The sequence below is a fragment of the Chlamydotis macqueenii genome, chromosome 2 (assembly GCF_036417535.1).
Source record: "Chlamydotis macqueenii isolate bChlMac1 chromosome 2, bChlMac1.mat, whole genome shotgun sequence".
Taxonomy (NCBI): domain Eukaryota; kingdom Metazoa; phylum Chordata; class Aves; order Otidiformes; family Otididae; genus Chlamydotis; species Chlamydotis macqueenii.
In genome coordinates this window covers 49,025,781-49,044,231 of record NC_141557.1, presented here as the reverse complement: position 1 = coordinate 49,044,231, position 18,451 = coordinate 49,025,781, and the positions used below count along the sequence as shown (strand labels likewise).

Genomic DNA, 18,451 nt, shown 5'->3' with positions numbered 1-18,451 from the left:
TTTAGAAATAAACACAACTACCAGGATTTAAACACAGCTGTTATTACAGAGCAGCAGCTCTACCGTAAAGCACCTGCAGATACCCAGGCTACCATTTCACACAGGAGCTGATACCCTGAGTGCCTTCACCACAGCACAAACTTACTTGGGGGCCCATCATTTATTTCCATCCTTTCCAAGATAATACTTGTCTGAAGCCAAAGGACTCAAGAGAAAAGCCAGGAAATCAGGTTTTCTAACTGATTTTTTTAATAAACTATAGAAGAACAAGATAACATTTCAACCAAAGTCATGACAGCTGCATGCTTAAAAGCAGATACATACATGTCTCTAGATTTTTCTGTTCTCTTCATGGAGAAAAGAAAGGGAGAAAAAGGTTCATGTGAAAGCTGAACATAATGCATAGATTTCTGTATATATTCAAATAATAGCAAACTAAAGCAAGCAGTAACACAACTGGAAAAGTGTTTTAATAGTGATTCCAGATCCATGAAATTTTTAAAAGGAAATTTCAGTTCTAGGAATCTTTATGCTGAACGAGTTACATTTCTATACAGCATTGAAGTAAGTTTTATAAATTCAGGCACTAGAAACAAACTTACACAAAAGCTCAAATGCATCTAAGGTGCAAACTGAAAGATCTACAGGCCATAGTGTACCAGAAATTTAAAACTTAAAAGGTTGCATTAGACCTGCACTTGCTTACACTGACACAGTGAAATTAGTGGAAAACTACTGCTTTTCCAGTTAGAGTAAAAGTAGGTTCTGATTGTTGGTTCCAAACAGTTATCTTCCTAGCTTTTTCTCATTGTCTTCGCTTGCCTCTTACGTATTATCATCAGGGGAAAAAACTGGAGAGGTTTCTGTGCAACCTCGTTCAGCAATGTTTATAAAGAAATACAACTGTGCACAAGGACAGATGCTTTGTATCTACAGCGCTGTATTTCTTTACTTCACCCTGTTCACCTACATCACTGAGCTTTTACAGGGTTAATAAGTTTGTTTAGAATTAGACACTTATGTCCTATGAGGAATGCTTACTTTCACCTTTTGATCAACACTTTCTACAGGGATCAGGGAGTATTAAAAGACAAGTAGTCTTCCAAAATAATTGAAGTGATCACACAGCAAGAAGAACTTGAGACAGAAAGAAAGGAGCTCGTATGGATATGTATGCTGCTTTCCTTATGAGGAAGAGTATTCAAGATCCAGTGAGGTTTCCATCCAGATGCTACAATAACTGGCACCCTCTAAACCCCTACATTAAAATATACCTCAATATTTTAATCAGGCACTTAAATAGAAAAACAAAGCAGTAACATTTAACATATGTATTGAGAGCTATTCTGTAAGGCCAGAACATCTTGTATGAAGTATTCAGGAAATTCTGTGTCCCACAGAACCAAGTAACTCACGTCAAGGGATAAAGGAATGGAGAGTCCCTCACTAGACAAGCATGTCTTGAAGAAAAAAAAAAAAAAAAACAACAAAACCACACACAAACCAAAAGACAGCAAATATTTGGTAGAAGCCATTAACCACAAACTTATTTTCTTCACTATCTAATGCAAAATGTAGTGCAAGGTTATTAATCCCTTGAGAAGATGGATCCAAAAATAAACATTCAATGTGCTTTAATTTACAAGGTAATACATATTTTTCCCCACCAAAAAAAAAGTTTCACCACTGATAACAAGCTCCCTGAGGGAATACATTAGTTTTTCAAGGGAAAAAAGTAATCATCTAAAAACATAATCTGAAAAGCTCCAACAATCAATAGCTGTGCTATTTTGAGCAATAACACATTTCTGATGGAAACGTTTCTTTGGAAAACGTGTTAGACCAACCAGTCACTGGTCCTATAAGAGGGACCCTGACCTCCCTTCTTTTAGGTAGTATTCTGGAGATGAGAGCAATCTTTCTTTTAAAAGAGTAATGAACATATTTTAGTTCAATGCACTTCAGAATTACAGGAAAATTCTACCTGTAAGACTTGATCTACCAAGACTCAAACGGTCAATTACAGATTCTGTCACAAAAACACAGAATCAAGGAAAAGAGGTGGAAATTCAGCTGTAAGGCTAAACACTTGTGAAGTTATCTTTATGTTATTCAAGTCAAGGGACAAATAAAGTAATCTACAGACACACAAAAGATATTTATGGTAATGAGAATGCCAAGTGTTTAAACCATTCTTAAGTAATTTATTTTTTTACTGATGATTTACAAGGCCTTGATTATTAGACAAAATAGCATATTTTAACTAAAACCCCCAAAATACAAACCAATAGAATATAGAAGGAAATGCTATATGGTTCCAAGAATATATCACACCCAGTGCACGCACTGCTTCATTTTTCTCATCTGAACCCATTTGTTACTTGGAGGATTTTTGCAAAGAAATCTTTTGGCCCAGACAACATGTAGTGTATGGTTTCAGACCACTGAATTAGGCTCTAATTCTGGCATTAGTCTACAGTCTAAACCACTGCAGCAGATCTTGCAAAGTGTTTAGTGGAATCAAAAACTGATCTAGACATTTTTGAGCAGTTAACAATAAACAGGAGTTATAGACTGCATACAGTTCAGTATGGTATACTAACTGAAGCTAAAAGTTTTAGTATGCTTATTGCCAATTTCGCCCAAATTTTAACAAGCAGAACTTCTCTGTAGATGCATTATTGCTGAGGGTAATAAGGCTGTTGAGGAAAAGGGTATCCAGGTTGTTGAGGTGCCGGATATGGTGCTTGTCCAGGGTTTTGATACACAGGTGACGGTGCATACGGCAGATTATACTGACCATACATGTATGGATTATAGCCCATTGGCATCGGCATCTGGCAATACCTGGGGGGGCAGGAAATAAAAAGCATACTTTAGTTGTAGAAGATTGATGATGTTAATTTGCAAATAACAACTCATTAATAGACACAAAAAGGCATGCAATCACCACAAATGCTTTCCTTTCAGTTTCCTTTTTGTGCAGTAGAAAGTGTGGTAACTTTCAAAGATTAAACATGAAAAAAATACAATGCGTGCAACAGAAATATAGACAGAAGGTGGAGTTAAAGGCAACTCGCTGGAACTAAAACTGATCTAAATTGATTCTCTTATGTTTAATATCATCATACATATTTTAATATTTGCTGAGCCTGCTACTGAAGGAGAGAGCAGCTGCCTTCAATTCCTCGTGAGGACTCCAAAAAGATGGAAAAAAGCATCAGAACAAGGCACACTACTCAACTGGGGTTTTTTTCTGTATTTTTTATCACGTTTAGCAAGATACCAAGATTCGAAAAATGAGTTATGCCAACACTTTTGAGATAAACAATGCCAACTGATTATGCAAGAGCTGGCTAAAATCCTCAAACCACAGTTAAGGAACTGCAGTCCTATCTCCCTTCTCCTTTAAAAAAGCCAAACTGCAAAAACCTAAAATGAACCCTCACACAAATGGTAACAGCACACGATTCCAATAAGGATTACATGATTAAAACTAAAGAAAACCCATCTTGCCTCAAACACTAAACACATCTTCAATTATAACAACTGATTTTAAAAAATCACATGCAACACACAAGTGCTTTTAGATAACAGGATAAAGAACTGATTAAGTACTCCCATAGCTTACCCTGGGTAACCTGGGTAAGTTGGGTAAGGAGGTCCCTGCGCCTGCGAAGGTGCAGTGCTTGCAGCAGGTGCACTGGCTCCTGGAGTAGGAGTAGGAGCAGGAGCAGCAGCAGGAGCAGGAGCAGCGGCAGGAGGAGCTGCAGCTGTTCCAGAAGGTGCTGATGAGGAAGAGGAACTGCTTGCTGCAGAAATCACTGGTGGTGGTGGCCGTGCTGGTGGCTGTGGTTTAGTCCCCTAACAAGAAAAAGTGAATTAAGCTGGAGCTTTTCTTGAAATCTTGGAATCAAACACTGCGGCTGTAGGATTGCTTGATTTTATTTTCATTTTAAATGGACATTCTATATTTACTCTATACAGACAATAATACAAAGCATCTTGAAAGCAGTAAGCTTTCCATTTCAAATCTATAAATTATGAACACCAATAGCAGGTGATACACCTCTCTGCAAAGTCTTTAGACTTCGCCCTCTATTTCACTTCAATGCATTTCCAAATACACCAATACATTAAGGAGAGATACAAACAAATTACAGATCAGTTTGGAGTTCCAAAGTATGAGCCTTCTATTTTCAACCCACTAATTCCGAAGCATATATTTACCACCATGGTTCTGGGTGCTGGAGTAGGAGTCGATGATGCAGCAGGCTTACTTCCTCCACCTGATGTGGTCTGATAAGTAGGCAGAGGAATAGAGGGAGCACTGGGTTCCCTAGCAATGCTTTGCTGCAAATCTCTATTAAAAACAAACAAGCAACAGTACAGTTTAGTTTAAGAATTTTATGTTATAAATTTCAGCAAGCTAAGCTAAAAAGATGCCACAGAGTAGATCTAGTATTTAAAGCATGATCACTGAGGTAGCTCAAACTAAATTTGGAGTCCAAATCACTTCCACAGAAAAATAAGATTATTTACAAACACATGCCAAAAAGAACAGAGAGTGAAATGATAAGACAAAATAGATTCATGCTGAATTGTATATAGGAACAGCAGAACAGACTTCAAAGTAGATTCTTCCATTTACTTCTCCTATCACTTCCCTAGTTTTTCAGGGGAGGGGAGAGTGGGGTTAGCATCAAAGCAAAGAAAAAGCGACTCTTAACACACCTATTCTGTCTCATTTCATCAAGTACCATAATAAACATGTCCCTGAAGATTAATTTCTGATAAATACTTAACTGTTTCTACAATGCTTAAACAAAATATTGAAATCTTACTTGAGCAGTTCATCTCTTTCAGTCTTGCGAGCAAAGACAATGTCACTGCATTTGTTTTGGAATTTCAGCAGAATTTCTGTCAGCTCATTGTAAAACTAATGAAGGACAAAAAACAAACAAACAAACCACACCAACATGCTCAATCAATACTTTCAGACTCTATGCTAGTACATTTCTACATATTGATCCAGTATTATTACAGTGCCCAAAACCTGCCACTTCAGTAGTCTGCTAGTGCATTTTGTTCTGCCTTTCTAAAACAAGTATTAGTCAGCTGTTGTCCGTCTCTGTAATATTACGCAATTTTGTGTGTTTGTGTACATATGTATATGTGTGTGTGTATATAAACATAAAAATAGTTTAAGACAACTAGAAAGCATATTAAAAACAGAACAAAACCAGATCACTTCTAGTGATTAACTATTTATTTTTTAAAGGATAATTTTTTCTTTTTCTTTTATTTGTACTGCCTTTGGTCAATTCCATGCATTTCATTTGTATTGACATTTCAGAATTTTATTTTCTTTTTTTCCTCTAGTAAGCTATCAATAAACCAGCAAGAAGTACTTAATACAGAAGCAGCAAGATATCTTCCAGAAGCCTAGATCAAAAAAGGCAAGCAAAATAAAGCCCCGCACATCTCTCCTCATGTATGCAGGAGCAGTATATAAAGCACAAATTCGATATGGTGATTAAATACCATGGGAGAAGAGATGAAAGAATTCCTCAGATGAAATGGCTCATCTGGGTACTTCAGCATCAGTTACTCAGTTGTAATTAACACTTTTTTCTATTTTAATACAAAGCAATGCTCAGAAAAGTTTACTTTTCAGATAGGAACAAAGCAGCATTTCACAATTGTCAAAACAATCAAAATTTGAGCAACTCTGTTCTCATTTCAATAGTAAAATCCTCAAAAATTTACCTCTCATCTAGCATATCTGCAAAGTTTATTATGATTTTTGATTCAAATCTCATTGTGTAAATAAAAAGTTCTTCCAATCCCTTACGTGTTACCATACCTTTGTGCCTTCTTTTAAATTGGCTACAAGTTCCACAAAGTTGTCATTTGCCATAGCTAAGTTCTTCAAAACTTCTTCTCTTAAATTAGATTCATTGTTTGATTGTTTCATCTTCGAAAAATCTTGATGTGCATTCTTAAAAGTACAGAGAAAAAAAAAATCCAATGAAAACAATGCAAGCTAGTTCTGTGTAAGATTACGTACGCTTTTGGTTTTTTCCCTTCTTACTCATTGCTTCTACTCCCTTTTCCCAATACCTGCCTTTCCTCACCTTCCATCCATACATTGTACACTTGCTGTCTGCCAAGTGCAGCGGCTATTTCAGAACTATACATATATTAACTCAGTGGCAGTAGGTATCAGCTAATTATCTGCTCTGTTGTGGGCTGCCTTCAGGTAATTCTCAAGCTCATACTGCAGACTCTCCTTCAGTGACTATACTAATTAGGCTCTCTCCTGTACTTCCCTCCATTGATATTCATAAAATCATATTGAAAGTTAGTATTTTTAAGAAGTGCTACCTCAAATTCAATTGACATTGGCAAGCTATTAAAAGGACAGGGAAGTGGAAAACTTACAGAAGCATCACCTACAATCTAATTTCTTTTGGGAAATAAAGAAACAAGCAAACTTAAAACTACTTCAGTTGCCACAAGCAGCCAAAATTGAACTCCAGGACATTCAAACATCAAAGTAATATCCATGAAGATTTTGAGAGTCTATCATGTTAAAAGATAACTGCATATAAAAATCCTTGAAAAACACGGGCCATATGGTCATTCTGAAACAATTTCTTCCCTTTTGGAAAAGTCTCTTATTGTTGCAATCCAGTTGCAGCCAGAAGTCACAAGTAATCTTGTGCACAAATAAGCCCCATCATTACTCAAGCCACTATTGTCACTTGTCCAAGCACTAAGACTTCCCCTTTTACCAGATGTTCCAGCTAACTGTCTCTAGTGTTACTGACAAATTAAGGCTGAATTCATAAATAAGCTTTTGAAAATTCTCATTAATTTTTACTCTGATCAGCTTTGTACATGCTGGAAGTCAAGCACATTGTAAAAAGCAACTAGAAACAAACCAAGGTAGAGGAATCATTGCTCCTTAGTTTAAGGGGAAGGAAGATATACAAGGTGTTGTACCTGAATGCTTTTGAGAAGTTCTTCCTGCTTCTTTAGGGACTCTTGCACTTTCTGTGTGTAACTTCCATAAAGTCTGTCCAACTCAGTCACAGAGATAACCTCCTCATTTATAGCACCATCCTGAGCAAGTGCAGTCAGGAATTTGCTTGTCATATCAAAATTTACAGATTTCAGGTCATTTTCCAACTGTTCTCTCTCCTTCTTAACTTCATCCAGATTAGCCAATAAAGTTCTTAAGATATTAACGACCTAGGCAATAAAAATTGTTATAAGTTACCATGTTTAGAGGAATTATTGCGGAAGGATACTCTATTACTTGTTTCCATCTTGCACTCCTCACTGATGCTGGCAACACTACTGCGTAAGTATTTCTTTATAAATGTCTTTAAGACAAAATGCAATGAAACAAAGATCTTGAAGTATTTCTAAAGCTGTATTAACCTCTAAAGATTTGTTTCCATTAATAACGCTAAATTACTAAAAAGATTTTTAAATCTGTTTTTGTAGAACTATCAGATACCTTCCAATAGGATATCCTAAAAATGGCAGACAAACACACTTACTTCAAATCACTCACAGGAGAAAAATAATTACATTGCTGAGAATAAGCCATGACTTTCTTGGAAAGCAAGTTGATGTAATTTCCTAATACTTTAAAATACTGGACCACGTATTTTACATTGCCTAATGGTCCCAAGAACATGAGCATTAGAGCCCACCACACTACATAACAAAAATATTGATCAAGAATTGCTCCTTTTATAATAGTCAACCAGTTTTGCTGTCCATGGTGATTGAACTTGCTTACATTAAGTGCAACAAAATATACTCAAGCAAATTTTAAACAAAAAGACTTCTTTTACAAATGTTAGTTACCTCCTGTATCGTAACAGAAACAAGAGCAGTTAAAGATCAGCTTCCACACCAATTCACGTAAGTTTACTCTGTTAGATTAATAGCACTTTTAATCAAAATAGAGACAAGTTTCAACACTTTACCTCATTTCCTTGTAATGTTTTTGCTGGGTTAGCAGAAGGAATGGCTGCATTGAGTTCTGACTCTGGCTTACACAGAAGTGCAATCGTATCCCGGTGAGACTGATAGCGCTCTTTAACTTGGCCATCTGCTTGCACAGCTTTATTCAAGATATTATGGTAATTGGCTCCCTCTGGTGGTGGCAGGAAAGAAAAAAAAAAGAAAAAGGAAAAAAGAAAAAAGTGTGTATTATTTCAAAAGTTGCTTCAAAGTCTTGCAGCACAGCAGTTTTCGTGCTTTTCAGCAAGTCTTCATATATTTTTACGAGCCTGCACATTATGATGTTATTAAAACTTATAAATAAAACTTGGGCTCCTAAGTTGTGTTTTAAATAGTGCATATTAATTCTCCAGAGAAGCATACAAAAGTATATGAACAAACACCGGTTTGAGCTACTCCCCAGATTTAAACCTCTGTAACTTTGTCAGACTAAGGCACTGGTATCAGTCCCTTGTTAGCTTCAAAAGAACACATATTAAGCACATAGAAAATATGCTATAGTGATGGTCCTAAGTAGTTTGACAAACTGCTAGGCGGGGAGAAAAAAAAAAAAAAAACACCAAAAAACCAAAAAACCCCACCCACAAAACATCAAATCAAAGAGAAAAGAACACCTTAACTGGAAATAAATAAAAAAAAAAGATGTTAATATACAAAGAAAAAATACACTAAAGTATTTAAGAGGTAATTGCAACCAGATTCTTAGGAGGGCAACCATTTTTCATTGCATATGCTTTCTGAAATTTAGCATGCCCATGCACTCCAGGGGTGCAAAAGCAGCAGCAAATTCTCTGCTGTTACATCATCTCTCAACTCCAAATAAGGGTAGAGATTATAATCAGGATATTATGGCATAACACCTCCTGAACTGAAATCTGTATCTTTAAAGACTCTCCTGGTTTTGTCTAGGATAGACTTTCTTCCCAGTAGCTGCTGTGTTTTGGATTTAGCAGGGGATTTGGTATGTGAAGAATGCTGATAATACACTGATGTTGCGAGTTGTTCCTAAGAGACTCTTCTCAGCTTCCCAGGTTTGGCCAATGTGCAGGTGCAAGAAGCTGGGAGAGATATAGCCAGTACAGCTGACCCACACTGGCCAGTGGAAGTATTCCATGCTCAGTATATAAGGAGGGGTTGGCCGGTGTGCAGCTCTCGCTCTTTTTCTCTCTCTCAGGATCATTCCGAGATTGCTCTCGGTTCCATTCCATGATTGCTGCTCAGGACAGGCTGTATCGGTCATCAGATTGTTGGGTGGCGAGAAATTGTGCATTGTTCAATTTGTATATTCTATTATTGTTACTATTATCATTCTCTCTCTCTCTCTCTAGTATTATCATTATTATCTCTTCCTTTGCTGTCCTAGCAAACCATTTTTATCTCAACCCAGGAGTCTTCCTTTCTTTCCTATTCTCTCCCCCATCCCACTCAGATGGGGAGGGGGAATCGAGCGGCTGCATGGTACTTAGTTGTCATCTGGGATTAAACCATAACAAAGATAACATCAAAGCACTGAAAGCTACTTCAAATCACATGATGAGAATGGACATTTTTAGAGTATGCCCAGAATCCAAAGCATGAAACGTGAACTTTACCTGCCCTTAAAGGCTTATACAGTTCGTTGGATGGTGTTCTCTGCCAACGTTCTTTGAATTTTGTTCGTAGGTCATTGTCTGTATTTTCTTCTTCATCTAATAATCTTAGTGACTACAAGAGCAAAATGTTACATGCATTATAAGCTACAAAATGTAAAGCTGGCATAGAAAAATATAAAGGATGCTTATACATCCTTTATAAATTTAATTCAGCAAATAAAAAACAGGTGTGAAAGGCACAAATCACTCACATTTCTTCAGAATTCCTCCCCCGCTCCCCCAACTATTTTTAAAACAATACACTTGTAAGCACAGTTTTGGATGGACTAAACACTTAAATGGCATAGTTTTAAACTGGTATTAAAGTTACAAGCATTTTGGATAGTTGTGCACTTTTTCTATTGCCATTTAAAGAGAAAAATTTCAGTGGCAGTGTTACATTTTAGTGTTAGCAGTTGCTAAGCTTACTTCATCTAAAATTTCTTTGTTCCTTTGTAGCAGTTCAGGCAGATCTTTGATCAGCTGATCAACAGTCTGAATTCCACCCTGTTCAATCACAGACTTAGACTTGTTCAAAATAGACTGAGGAACAGTATCACCAGACACATCTTCGATAGCAGCAGGAAGATTGAGGGAAGCCAACACACTGAAAAAGACAACATGTTAAATGGCAACTTGTTTGTAGTATTAGATGGTTTCATCCTGTAAACAACACTGCTATCCAAACAATCACACAGCCAATTATAACAGAAGAAAAGTATAATGCACTCCTGGACAGAAATTTCAAACTGAAAACTCTAAACTTATTCCTAGTGTATACCTCACCAAAAACACGTTTCAAAGCTCTTAAGAAGCTAAGCAAATCCTAGTTTTCTAGCATATACAAAATACGGCAAACATTTTCAATTGTAACTGTCTAGTATATAAAGAACCAACTGCATTGAGTTACATTCCTATATTTCAGCTTGATATATTTTTTTTCGTATTATTTATTTTAAAGAACACAATTTGGAGGGGAAAAGTATATATTAGGTCACAGGTACAATCAAGCCAAACACTGGAACATGAAAATCCTTCTAGATTAACGGTACTGGAACTTTCTCTGAGCAAGTGTTAGACTCCTAAAAAATGAGGAAATATTGAAGAAAATTAAATACTATTTGTTCTTAATATGTTTTCAGTCTTAACTGCAGGATCTGCAGAAATCTGCAGAAAAGTACTTGTAAATATCTTAAGTTATAGCTTAAGTTTGCCAGCCTACCATATAGAAATTTAAAAAACGCTGCTGTAATCTGAATGTCTGCAGGCTGCAAGGCAGCCAATGTTTATAGGCTGTTCTGTAACTCCTCTTGAGAAATTTAACAAGAAGTCGTACTTACCCATTTGCCAAATTTGTGGCTTCTCTCATCTGGGCTATTGATCTATTTACTAGATCTGCCTTTCTCTGATTATAAACACTCAGAGACTGCTGAACTTGCAATGGAACCATCTTCTCAAACAGGTCTGCAATTAAAGTAGAATAAATTACTCAGGTTGCACTGTGAATGTAAAAGGACACAAACACCTTCACAGCTCTTTCGGACAGGTTGCACTACAGAGATTGATCTAAACAGTTTAAGATACTCTCCCCCACTGGCTAAGACGTCTTTAAAAAAAACAAAAAAAACCAAACAAAAAAAAAACCCACAAAAAACCAAAACATTTCTACAGATCTTTAGATTAGATTAAGACTGAAATTGAGTTAGAAATAATTTAAAGGCATTATATTTTAAAACAACTGTAGGATTACAAATCAGATTTTCCTTAAGGCTTCATTTCTAATTTTGCTTCTTTAAAGGAAGAAAACGAGAAAGGGAAGAGAGGATCATGTTTCATAACTCCCCTGTACTGCCAACAAGCTGAAACTTTTCAGCTTTATGGAAGGCCAGCAATTAGGTAAGTTAAGATTGTACAATGTGATACCCTTCCCTTACATTAGTGTTCCTTCTGAAATTAAAATGTTAGTTCAATACACAAAATACAGTTGCTGAGAAAGTCTGAGAAAAATCTTTAAGAGAAGGACACATTGAAAATAATTATTTTCAATCTGTGGTTTATTCTTCTAGTACTTTTATAATCAAGTAGTACTGGAAAAGAAAAACAGCACTTTCAAAAACACTACTGCACGCTTAATACAACTCAAAAGTAAACTTTTACTTTTTCATGGCATAAGTGAACTTTGGCGGCCGTATGTTTCACAAGGTAACAAGTACCCTCTGCGCTCCACGTGTTTCACTTACCAGTGAATTTCTGACTGAGGGGAACAACAACTGGAGTAGACTTCACAAGACTGGCTTTTCCAATGGACTCCAAGTCTTTCAGGTCAGGAACCCGGTCATGGTAAATGAAGTCATTGTCTTTTTTGGCAGCTGTAAGTGCACGGTTGATTTTGTCAACCAGATCTTTAACATTTATATATTCATCATAACGAGATGCCACTGTTTTCACCAAGTCTGCTGCATGCTAAAAAAATAAAAATACAGTCAAAATTAAGATAATAACTTAGGAAAACAGATAAGCTTCCTAGTTTGCCAAGTAACTACTGTCAATGCATAAGATCAGTATTATTTCCTTAAATATTCTTCCCTCTTATGTATTAAAAAGGAAAAAAGGAGATTTTACTAACAAAAATAGTTCACTGGAGGGAAAAAAAAAAAACAAGAACAACCCCACACCACATCAACACACTAACCGAGTTAATATCTCACAATAGTCTCACTATGACTCCCTGAAATCCAAAACAAGTGATCATGAGTTAGAGACAATAACACTTTGAATGCTCATTCACAAAAAAAAAAAAATTAAAATCATAGAATGGTTTGGGTTGGAAGGGACCTTCAAGGGTCATCTAGTCCAACCCCCCCGCAAGAAGCAGGGACATCTCCAACCAGATCAGGTTGCTCAGATCCCCGTCCAACCTGGCCTTGAATGTTTCCAGGGATGGGGCATCCACCACCTCTCTGGGCAACCTGCTCCAGTGTTCTATCACCCTCACTGTAAAAAAATTTTTCCTAATATCTAATCTAAATCTATCTCCCTCTATTTTGAAACCATTACCCTAGCCCTGTCACCATGTCATTTTCCTGTTGTTTCATGAAACTCAGTTTCCTTTTGCAGGTACTGCAAATAGTTTCTCAAACCTTGCTCACACACACGAAGAAAGAGGCCAAAGTCCTGCTTTTCACATTTGCTACTAACACCTGTCTAACCTTCAGCTCAGAAGTAACAGAAATTATGCTGGGATCCTACTACAAAATAAAATAAAAAACAAAGTCTGCTGTCTCTTTATTTCTGTCTGCTCAGTTTATCTGGTTTTCCTACATCCAATTTACTGCAGGAGATATCCAAGATAAAACACTGTCCTTTTAATGTATCTGTTCAATCCTGATCACATTTGTGTTGTGAATGTGTAAAACCAAAATACTAAGAAGCAGTATCAGTTGAGATTTACATGAAGTCACAAAAATTCGAAAAGTCAAACTTCTTGGGATTGTGAAGCTGAACCTGAGCTACACTAGAAGTGAAGTATAATTGAAGTTTCCTGAGATTTTTTGCCACTTTCCATTGTGCCACAAATCACATAACAGTAGTTCTCGTTTGATACAATACTACAGTCTAACAAGCATTTGCCAGAAACAGAAAATGAAAGGAGAAGAAATAGAGGTGTGTGTATATACTTTAATTTGGAAGAATTTACATCAAACTCTCCCTCTCTCCCCAATTTAATCCATCTTTATTCTAGCTTTTAAAAAGAGTATTACTTTTTAGTAACTGAAGTTTTCAAAAATTCATCAAAAAGGATACTAGATCTCTAATTTAGGTTAGTTATGGAAGCAGTATTTTAATAATTGTGGAAAACAGGATTTAAGTTTCATCTTACTAAGTGTATTTAATAAGAAGACTCAGGATTTTAACTTCTGATTACATGCTGTTTAAGCACATGCTGTACATGTGCTAAATTAAGTAATAATGGAGTATTTCCCCTCAGGCTTCACTAAAAAAAAAAAAAAAAAAAAAAAGAAAAAAAATCCAAACTACAGACTTTACCTACTCAGCACGAAGGGATACTTCCTGTAATACAACACAAAAAAACCCCAATCAATCATGAACACAAGCTAATTTACTCCACAACTTAACAAATGACTTGTCAGTGGTGAGTGCTTAAAGAAAAAAAAAAAAAAAAAAAAGACATTAATATTCTATTACAGTAGCATCCCAGAAAAGAAGGTCTGCTAGGCAGATTTGAAACCCAAGAATAAACAAAGATACACCTTCATCCATCACCTAGTAATGTAGTCATAACATCGCAATTTGCTATTAGAAATTCATATAGGTATTTCATTGTCACACAATCATACAATAAAAAGTTTCAAGCTCCATCTCACACCAAACCAATAAATTCATAATGGTGACTTTCGAAATGTCAACACTGCAGTCTTATATAAGTGTCTCAACTCTCCTGCATACCAATAAATAGGTATTGCATATCGATCCTACAAAGTCAAAGTGGCACTTTTTTTTTTTTAGGAGCAGGGGACTTGGAAGAAAGTAGTTATTCTTAGTCATTTTTTTCCTCTTCTGTACTCAAGAGATGAGAAGACCTTATTCATTAAAATATCTGTACCTGAGTCCCTCTACAAACCAGATAAAGGCAAAAAAATTAAAAAGACTAAAAATACAATTGTTCATATGTTTTTCAAAAATTATTCAGATTTAAATGAGGATTACAGGAAAGGAGTTAGGTATAGATCAGGCAGAGTTGTAGTGTTTTGGGGATTTTTTAGTAACTTTACTTAGGAAAATTTATTAACAGATCTGTTACATTAGCTATACTGAGAAAAGAAGCCTATGCAAACAGTAAAGATACAGACTTAACCTGTCAAGTAGTACCAAAATGCACAAAAATCATTAAAATACATAATTATAGAAGCTACAAAGATACCTCTCATATTTGGAGCTACTAACAATGCTCTGCAATTTTTGAATGCTTCATTCTTAGTTATTTGAATTTTAGAACTCTAAGCTACCTTTCAAGGATTTAAAGTTTTCTCATATGTTTCAGAGAAGAAAAAAAGTGACCCACCTGTAACCTCCCAATTTCTTCACCAAATTTCTTCTGCTGTTTTGCCAGGATAGACTGATGATATTCTGCATTGGCCTGCATAATGCAGTGCTTTGCAGCCAGAACAGGAAACACCTCCTGGAAATAAAAATACTGACCAGGGGAAAGTCCAACCACATTAACCACCACAGACAACATGGGATGCAGGAAGAAAAAGGAAGAAGAAAAGGAAATTAGAATCACCCAATTAATGATTTAGATAGGTTAAAACATTAGAGGTAAATGTCACAGACCAGGTGACTTCGCATGGATTGAATTCAGGGGTTTTTTTTTAGCCAGTTGTTGCAAAATTCTTAGTGTCCATTACTTTTAGATGAACAACAATTTAAATTCAAGCCATGAAGTCACAACATTTACTTCAAAGATATATGCATGCATATATTAGAAAGGATAGTTGCAAGAACACACCCAAATGCCCCCAAGACAAAGCCAAGACAAAGTGTTCTTAAAAGAAGGGGGGAGGAGGAAGGACAGGCCTTTTTTTTTTCCTCTTTTAATTTAACAAAGCAATTACATTTAAAACTGCAGCAGGCCTACCAAGAAAGGAACTCTACAATCACGAAAGCAAAGAGCAAATAAAGAGGACCAATAACTATTGACATGGAAAGCAACTTAAAAGTAATTTTTAGACTTTTATACAAATGCACTTATCTTTGCAGAAGTACCAAACAAGACATGAAGAAAACATTATGCTGCAGCCCACAGTATAGGCATAGTCTTTGATCAAGGATTTTGCCTTACTGTTTTATTTCTTAAATCAAGGGCCACTGGAAAACCAGAGTGATGTTTTAAAGACCTCATATAAAGACCTGCTTCTTCACATTTGTGCAAACTTGTGACTCCCTCAGAGATGGAAAAAAAAATAAAGAGGGTAAATTTCTAAATTTGGAAGAAAAAGCTGTGTGGCAGGCCTTGCAATTGGAGTGTGACACATCAAGTCAGCCTTTATTTCACACTCCTAAACACGTAACTCTTTTCAGAGCTGGTGCTAACTGATGGAACCAGCAAACCTCATCATGTTCTTTCAGATAATCAATTGACAGGTTACTGTGCAACTAGAACAGGGAGCAGATCTGTGGTTCAGAAAGGTCCCCAATAACAAGTGACAAAGCAATGGCTTTATTATATCTCACTGCCTCTCAGAAATCAATCATAAACATAATACCTAAGTGAGGAATCAGTCCAATATGTAAAATGCCATAGAATGCATGAGTGGAAATGGGCACATAAAAAAGAATCTATCAAGTTGTAGCCAAGATCAATTTAACTTAAAATCTTTAAAAAACCAGAAAAAGTCACCAACTGGCCTACAAAGGTGTAATTTATAGCTTAAGAATAAAAATGCATAGTTTTACTTTCATACAGTAGTCCTTACCATATATCACTATCGAGATTCTATTCTGCATTAGAAATCATAGGGGATTAAAAAAAAAAAAAATTACCTGATTTTTCCTCCCCAGAGAGGATAGAAGTGCCTTTAGCAAATATTTTGGCAGTTGTTCAGAATCACAGAATCAATGAGTTGGAAGGGACCTTCAAAGGTCATCTAGTCCAACCCCCCTGCAAGAAGCAGGGACATCTCCAACCAGATCAGGTTGCTCAGAGCCTCATCCAGCCTGGCCTTGAACGTTTCCAGGGATGGGGCCGCCAGCACCTCTCCGGGCAACCTGCTCCAGTGTTCTACAACTCGCATTGTAAAAAATTTTTTCCTAATATCTAATCTAAATCTACCCCCCTCTATTTTAAAACCATTACCCCTCCTCCTGTCACAACAGGCCCTACTGAACAGCCTCTCCCCATCTTTCTTGTAGGCCCCCTTGAGGTACTGGAAGACCACTATAAGGTCTCCCCGGAGCCTCCTCTTCTGCAGGCTGAACAGCCCCAACTCTCTCAGCCTCATATGAGAGGTGCTCCAGCCCTCTTATCTTCATGGCCCTTCTCTGGACCTTTTCCAACTAGTCCATGTCCTTCTTGTGTTGGGGGCTCCAGAACTGGACACAGTACTCCAGATGGGGTCTCACCAGAGCAGAGTAGAGGGGGAGAATCACCTTCCTCGACCTGCTGGCCACGCTCCTCTTGATGCAGCCCAGGATGCGGTCGGCCTTCTGGGCCGCAAGGGCGCATTGCCTGCTCATGTTAAGCTTCTCGGCCACCAGCACTCCCAAGTCCTTCTCCTCAGGGCTGCTCTCAATCCATTCCCCGCCCAGCCTGTATTTGTGCCTGGGATTGCCCTGTCCCATGTGCAGGACCTTGCACTTGGCCTGGTTGAACTTCATAAGGTTGGCACGGGCCCACCTCTCCAGCCTGCCAAGGTCCCTCCGGATGGCATCCCTCCCTTCCAGCGTGGCGATGGGACCACACAGCTTGGTGTCATCGGCGAACTTGACTAAGATAGACTTACTTGACTAAGATAGCATATTAAGTTATAGGACCAGATGTCAACCACTTCCATTTATCACTTGTAAAAATATTTTTAGTAAGTTTTCTAGCGTACTTTTAGTAAATTTAGTATATTTCACATTTTGTTTCTAACAAGAAAGACTACTGCAAGCTGGAATAATTATTTTAGAGTTTTGAAACTATGAATGAATAATAATTGCAAATTAGCAATGAAGGATGCTTCCCACAGACATTCACAAAGAAAGTGTTATGGAAATCAATTTCCTACTTGAGCTAGATATAAACTTCAAGAGTCAAACAATATCAAAAGTAAGTAAATTTTACCCAACTTTTACATTTATAACACTGCACAAAAGGTTTTCTACTATTCTATGATTTGAACATAATTGATACATTTGATACACTGAAAACCTGCTCATTTTTAAAGTATTGTTATACAGTATATATTCAAAGAGCACAAAAAAAAGATCCTTCTGTAACTCCCAAAACCAACAGCACTCAAATGAACAGTCAAGACTAAACTGAGATAATTGACAAATATCAAGAATGTTTTGTGGTGGTGAAAGAGAAGGAAGGCAGGCAGGACAGAAGACATACATTGACTTCCTGTTACTTTTTTCATTAACAAGTGAACAGTACCACTGCATTCATGCTGTCAACATGACAGCAAATTTCACACAAAAACATTAAGACTAGAAGCCAATTAAACCCCATTAGAAAGTGTTAGTTGAAGAACAGATTTAGTAAGGCATTAAGCACTAAGAAGGCATCCCTCTAAATGCTACCACAAACATTTCAAGTTCACTTTAAATGAAACGTGTTGCAAGTAAACACACTTCATGTAATAAGATTTTACTTATTAAAAAAAGAAAAATCCACACACTATCTTTTGCCTCCTGTACTCTTCACTGTTTTTCAAATTACAGGTTCACTTCCCTTAAATGCAGCAATATGTCAGCTTTTTTGAGGATACGTTTTAAGTGTATTTCATCAAGTGCATTGTAAAGAGTAACAGCTATTCACAATAAGAGCAGATCCCAGATTATTTCCATGAGAGTTACTAACCTTGGGCAAGGTATCTTTATATTGACATTGTTTGTAAGCATCACCATAGTAATCTGCAGCTTGATTAGCTAGTTTAGCTATGATACCATCTTTCATTTTATCTGGGGAAGAAGGAGAAAAAACAAAAAACAATTACGATTCTCATCAGTTTTTATACATAAACAGGTAAAATACTTCTTCAAACAGCAAC

General features: G+C 36.7%; 1 protein-coding gene across 2 annotated transcripts in view; it reads right to left on the bottom strand.

Annotated features, from left to right (window-relative positions):
- Positions 1 to 226: 226 nt before the first annotated feature.
- Positions 227 to 18,451, bottom strand: part of PDCD6IP (programmed cell death 6 interacting protein) — a 34,583-nt gene continuing 16,358 nt past the window's right edge. Inside the window, exons 6-18 of one of the 2 annotated variants that reach the window (XM_086742878.1) lie at positions 18,262 to 18,362; positions 14,758 to 14,889; positions 11,915 to 12,137; positions 11,015 to 11,138; positions 10,104 to 10,281; positions 9,636 to 9,747; positions 8,007 to 8,176; positions 7,009 to 7,257; positions 5,867 to 6,001; positions 4,845 to 4,939; positions 4,231 to 4,363; positions 3,632 to 3,864; positions 227 to 2,847 (exon numbers count right to left, since the gene is read on the bottom strand). In XM_086742878.1, coding sequence (XP_086599004.1) covers positions 2,679 to 2,847; positions 3,632 to 3,864; positions 4,231 to 4,363; positions 4,845 to 4,939; positions 5,867 to 6,001; positions 7,009 to 7,257; positions 8,007 to 8,176; positions 9,636 to 9,747; positions 10,104 to 10,281; positions 11,015 to 11,138; positions 11,915 to 12,137; positions 14,758 to 14,889; positions 18,262 to 18,362 — 2,054 coding nt within the window. In that variant the 3' untranslated portion in view covers positions 227 to 2,678. The remainder of the gene's footprint in view (positions 2,848 to 3,631; positions 3,865 to 4,230; positions 4,364 to 4,844; positions 4,940 to 5,866; positions 6,002 to 7,008; positions 7,258 to 8,006; positions 8,177 to 9,635; positions 9,748 to 10,103; positions 10,282 to 11,014; positions 11,139 to 11,914; positions 12,138 to 14,757; positions 14,890 to 18,261; positions 18,363 to 18,451) is intronic. The other variant, XM_086742880.1, reaches the window with a different exon arrangement.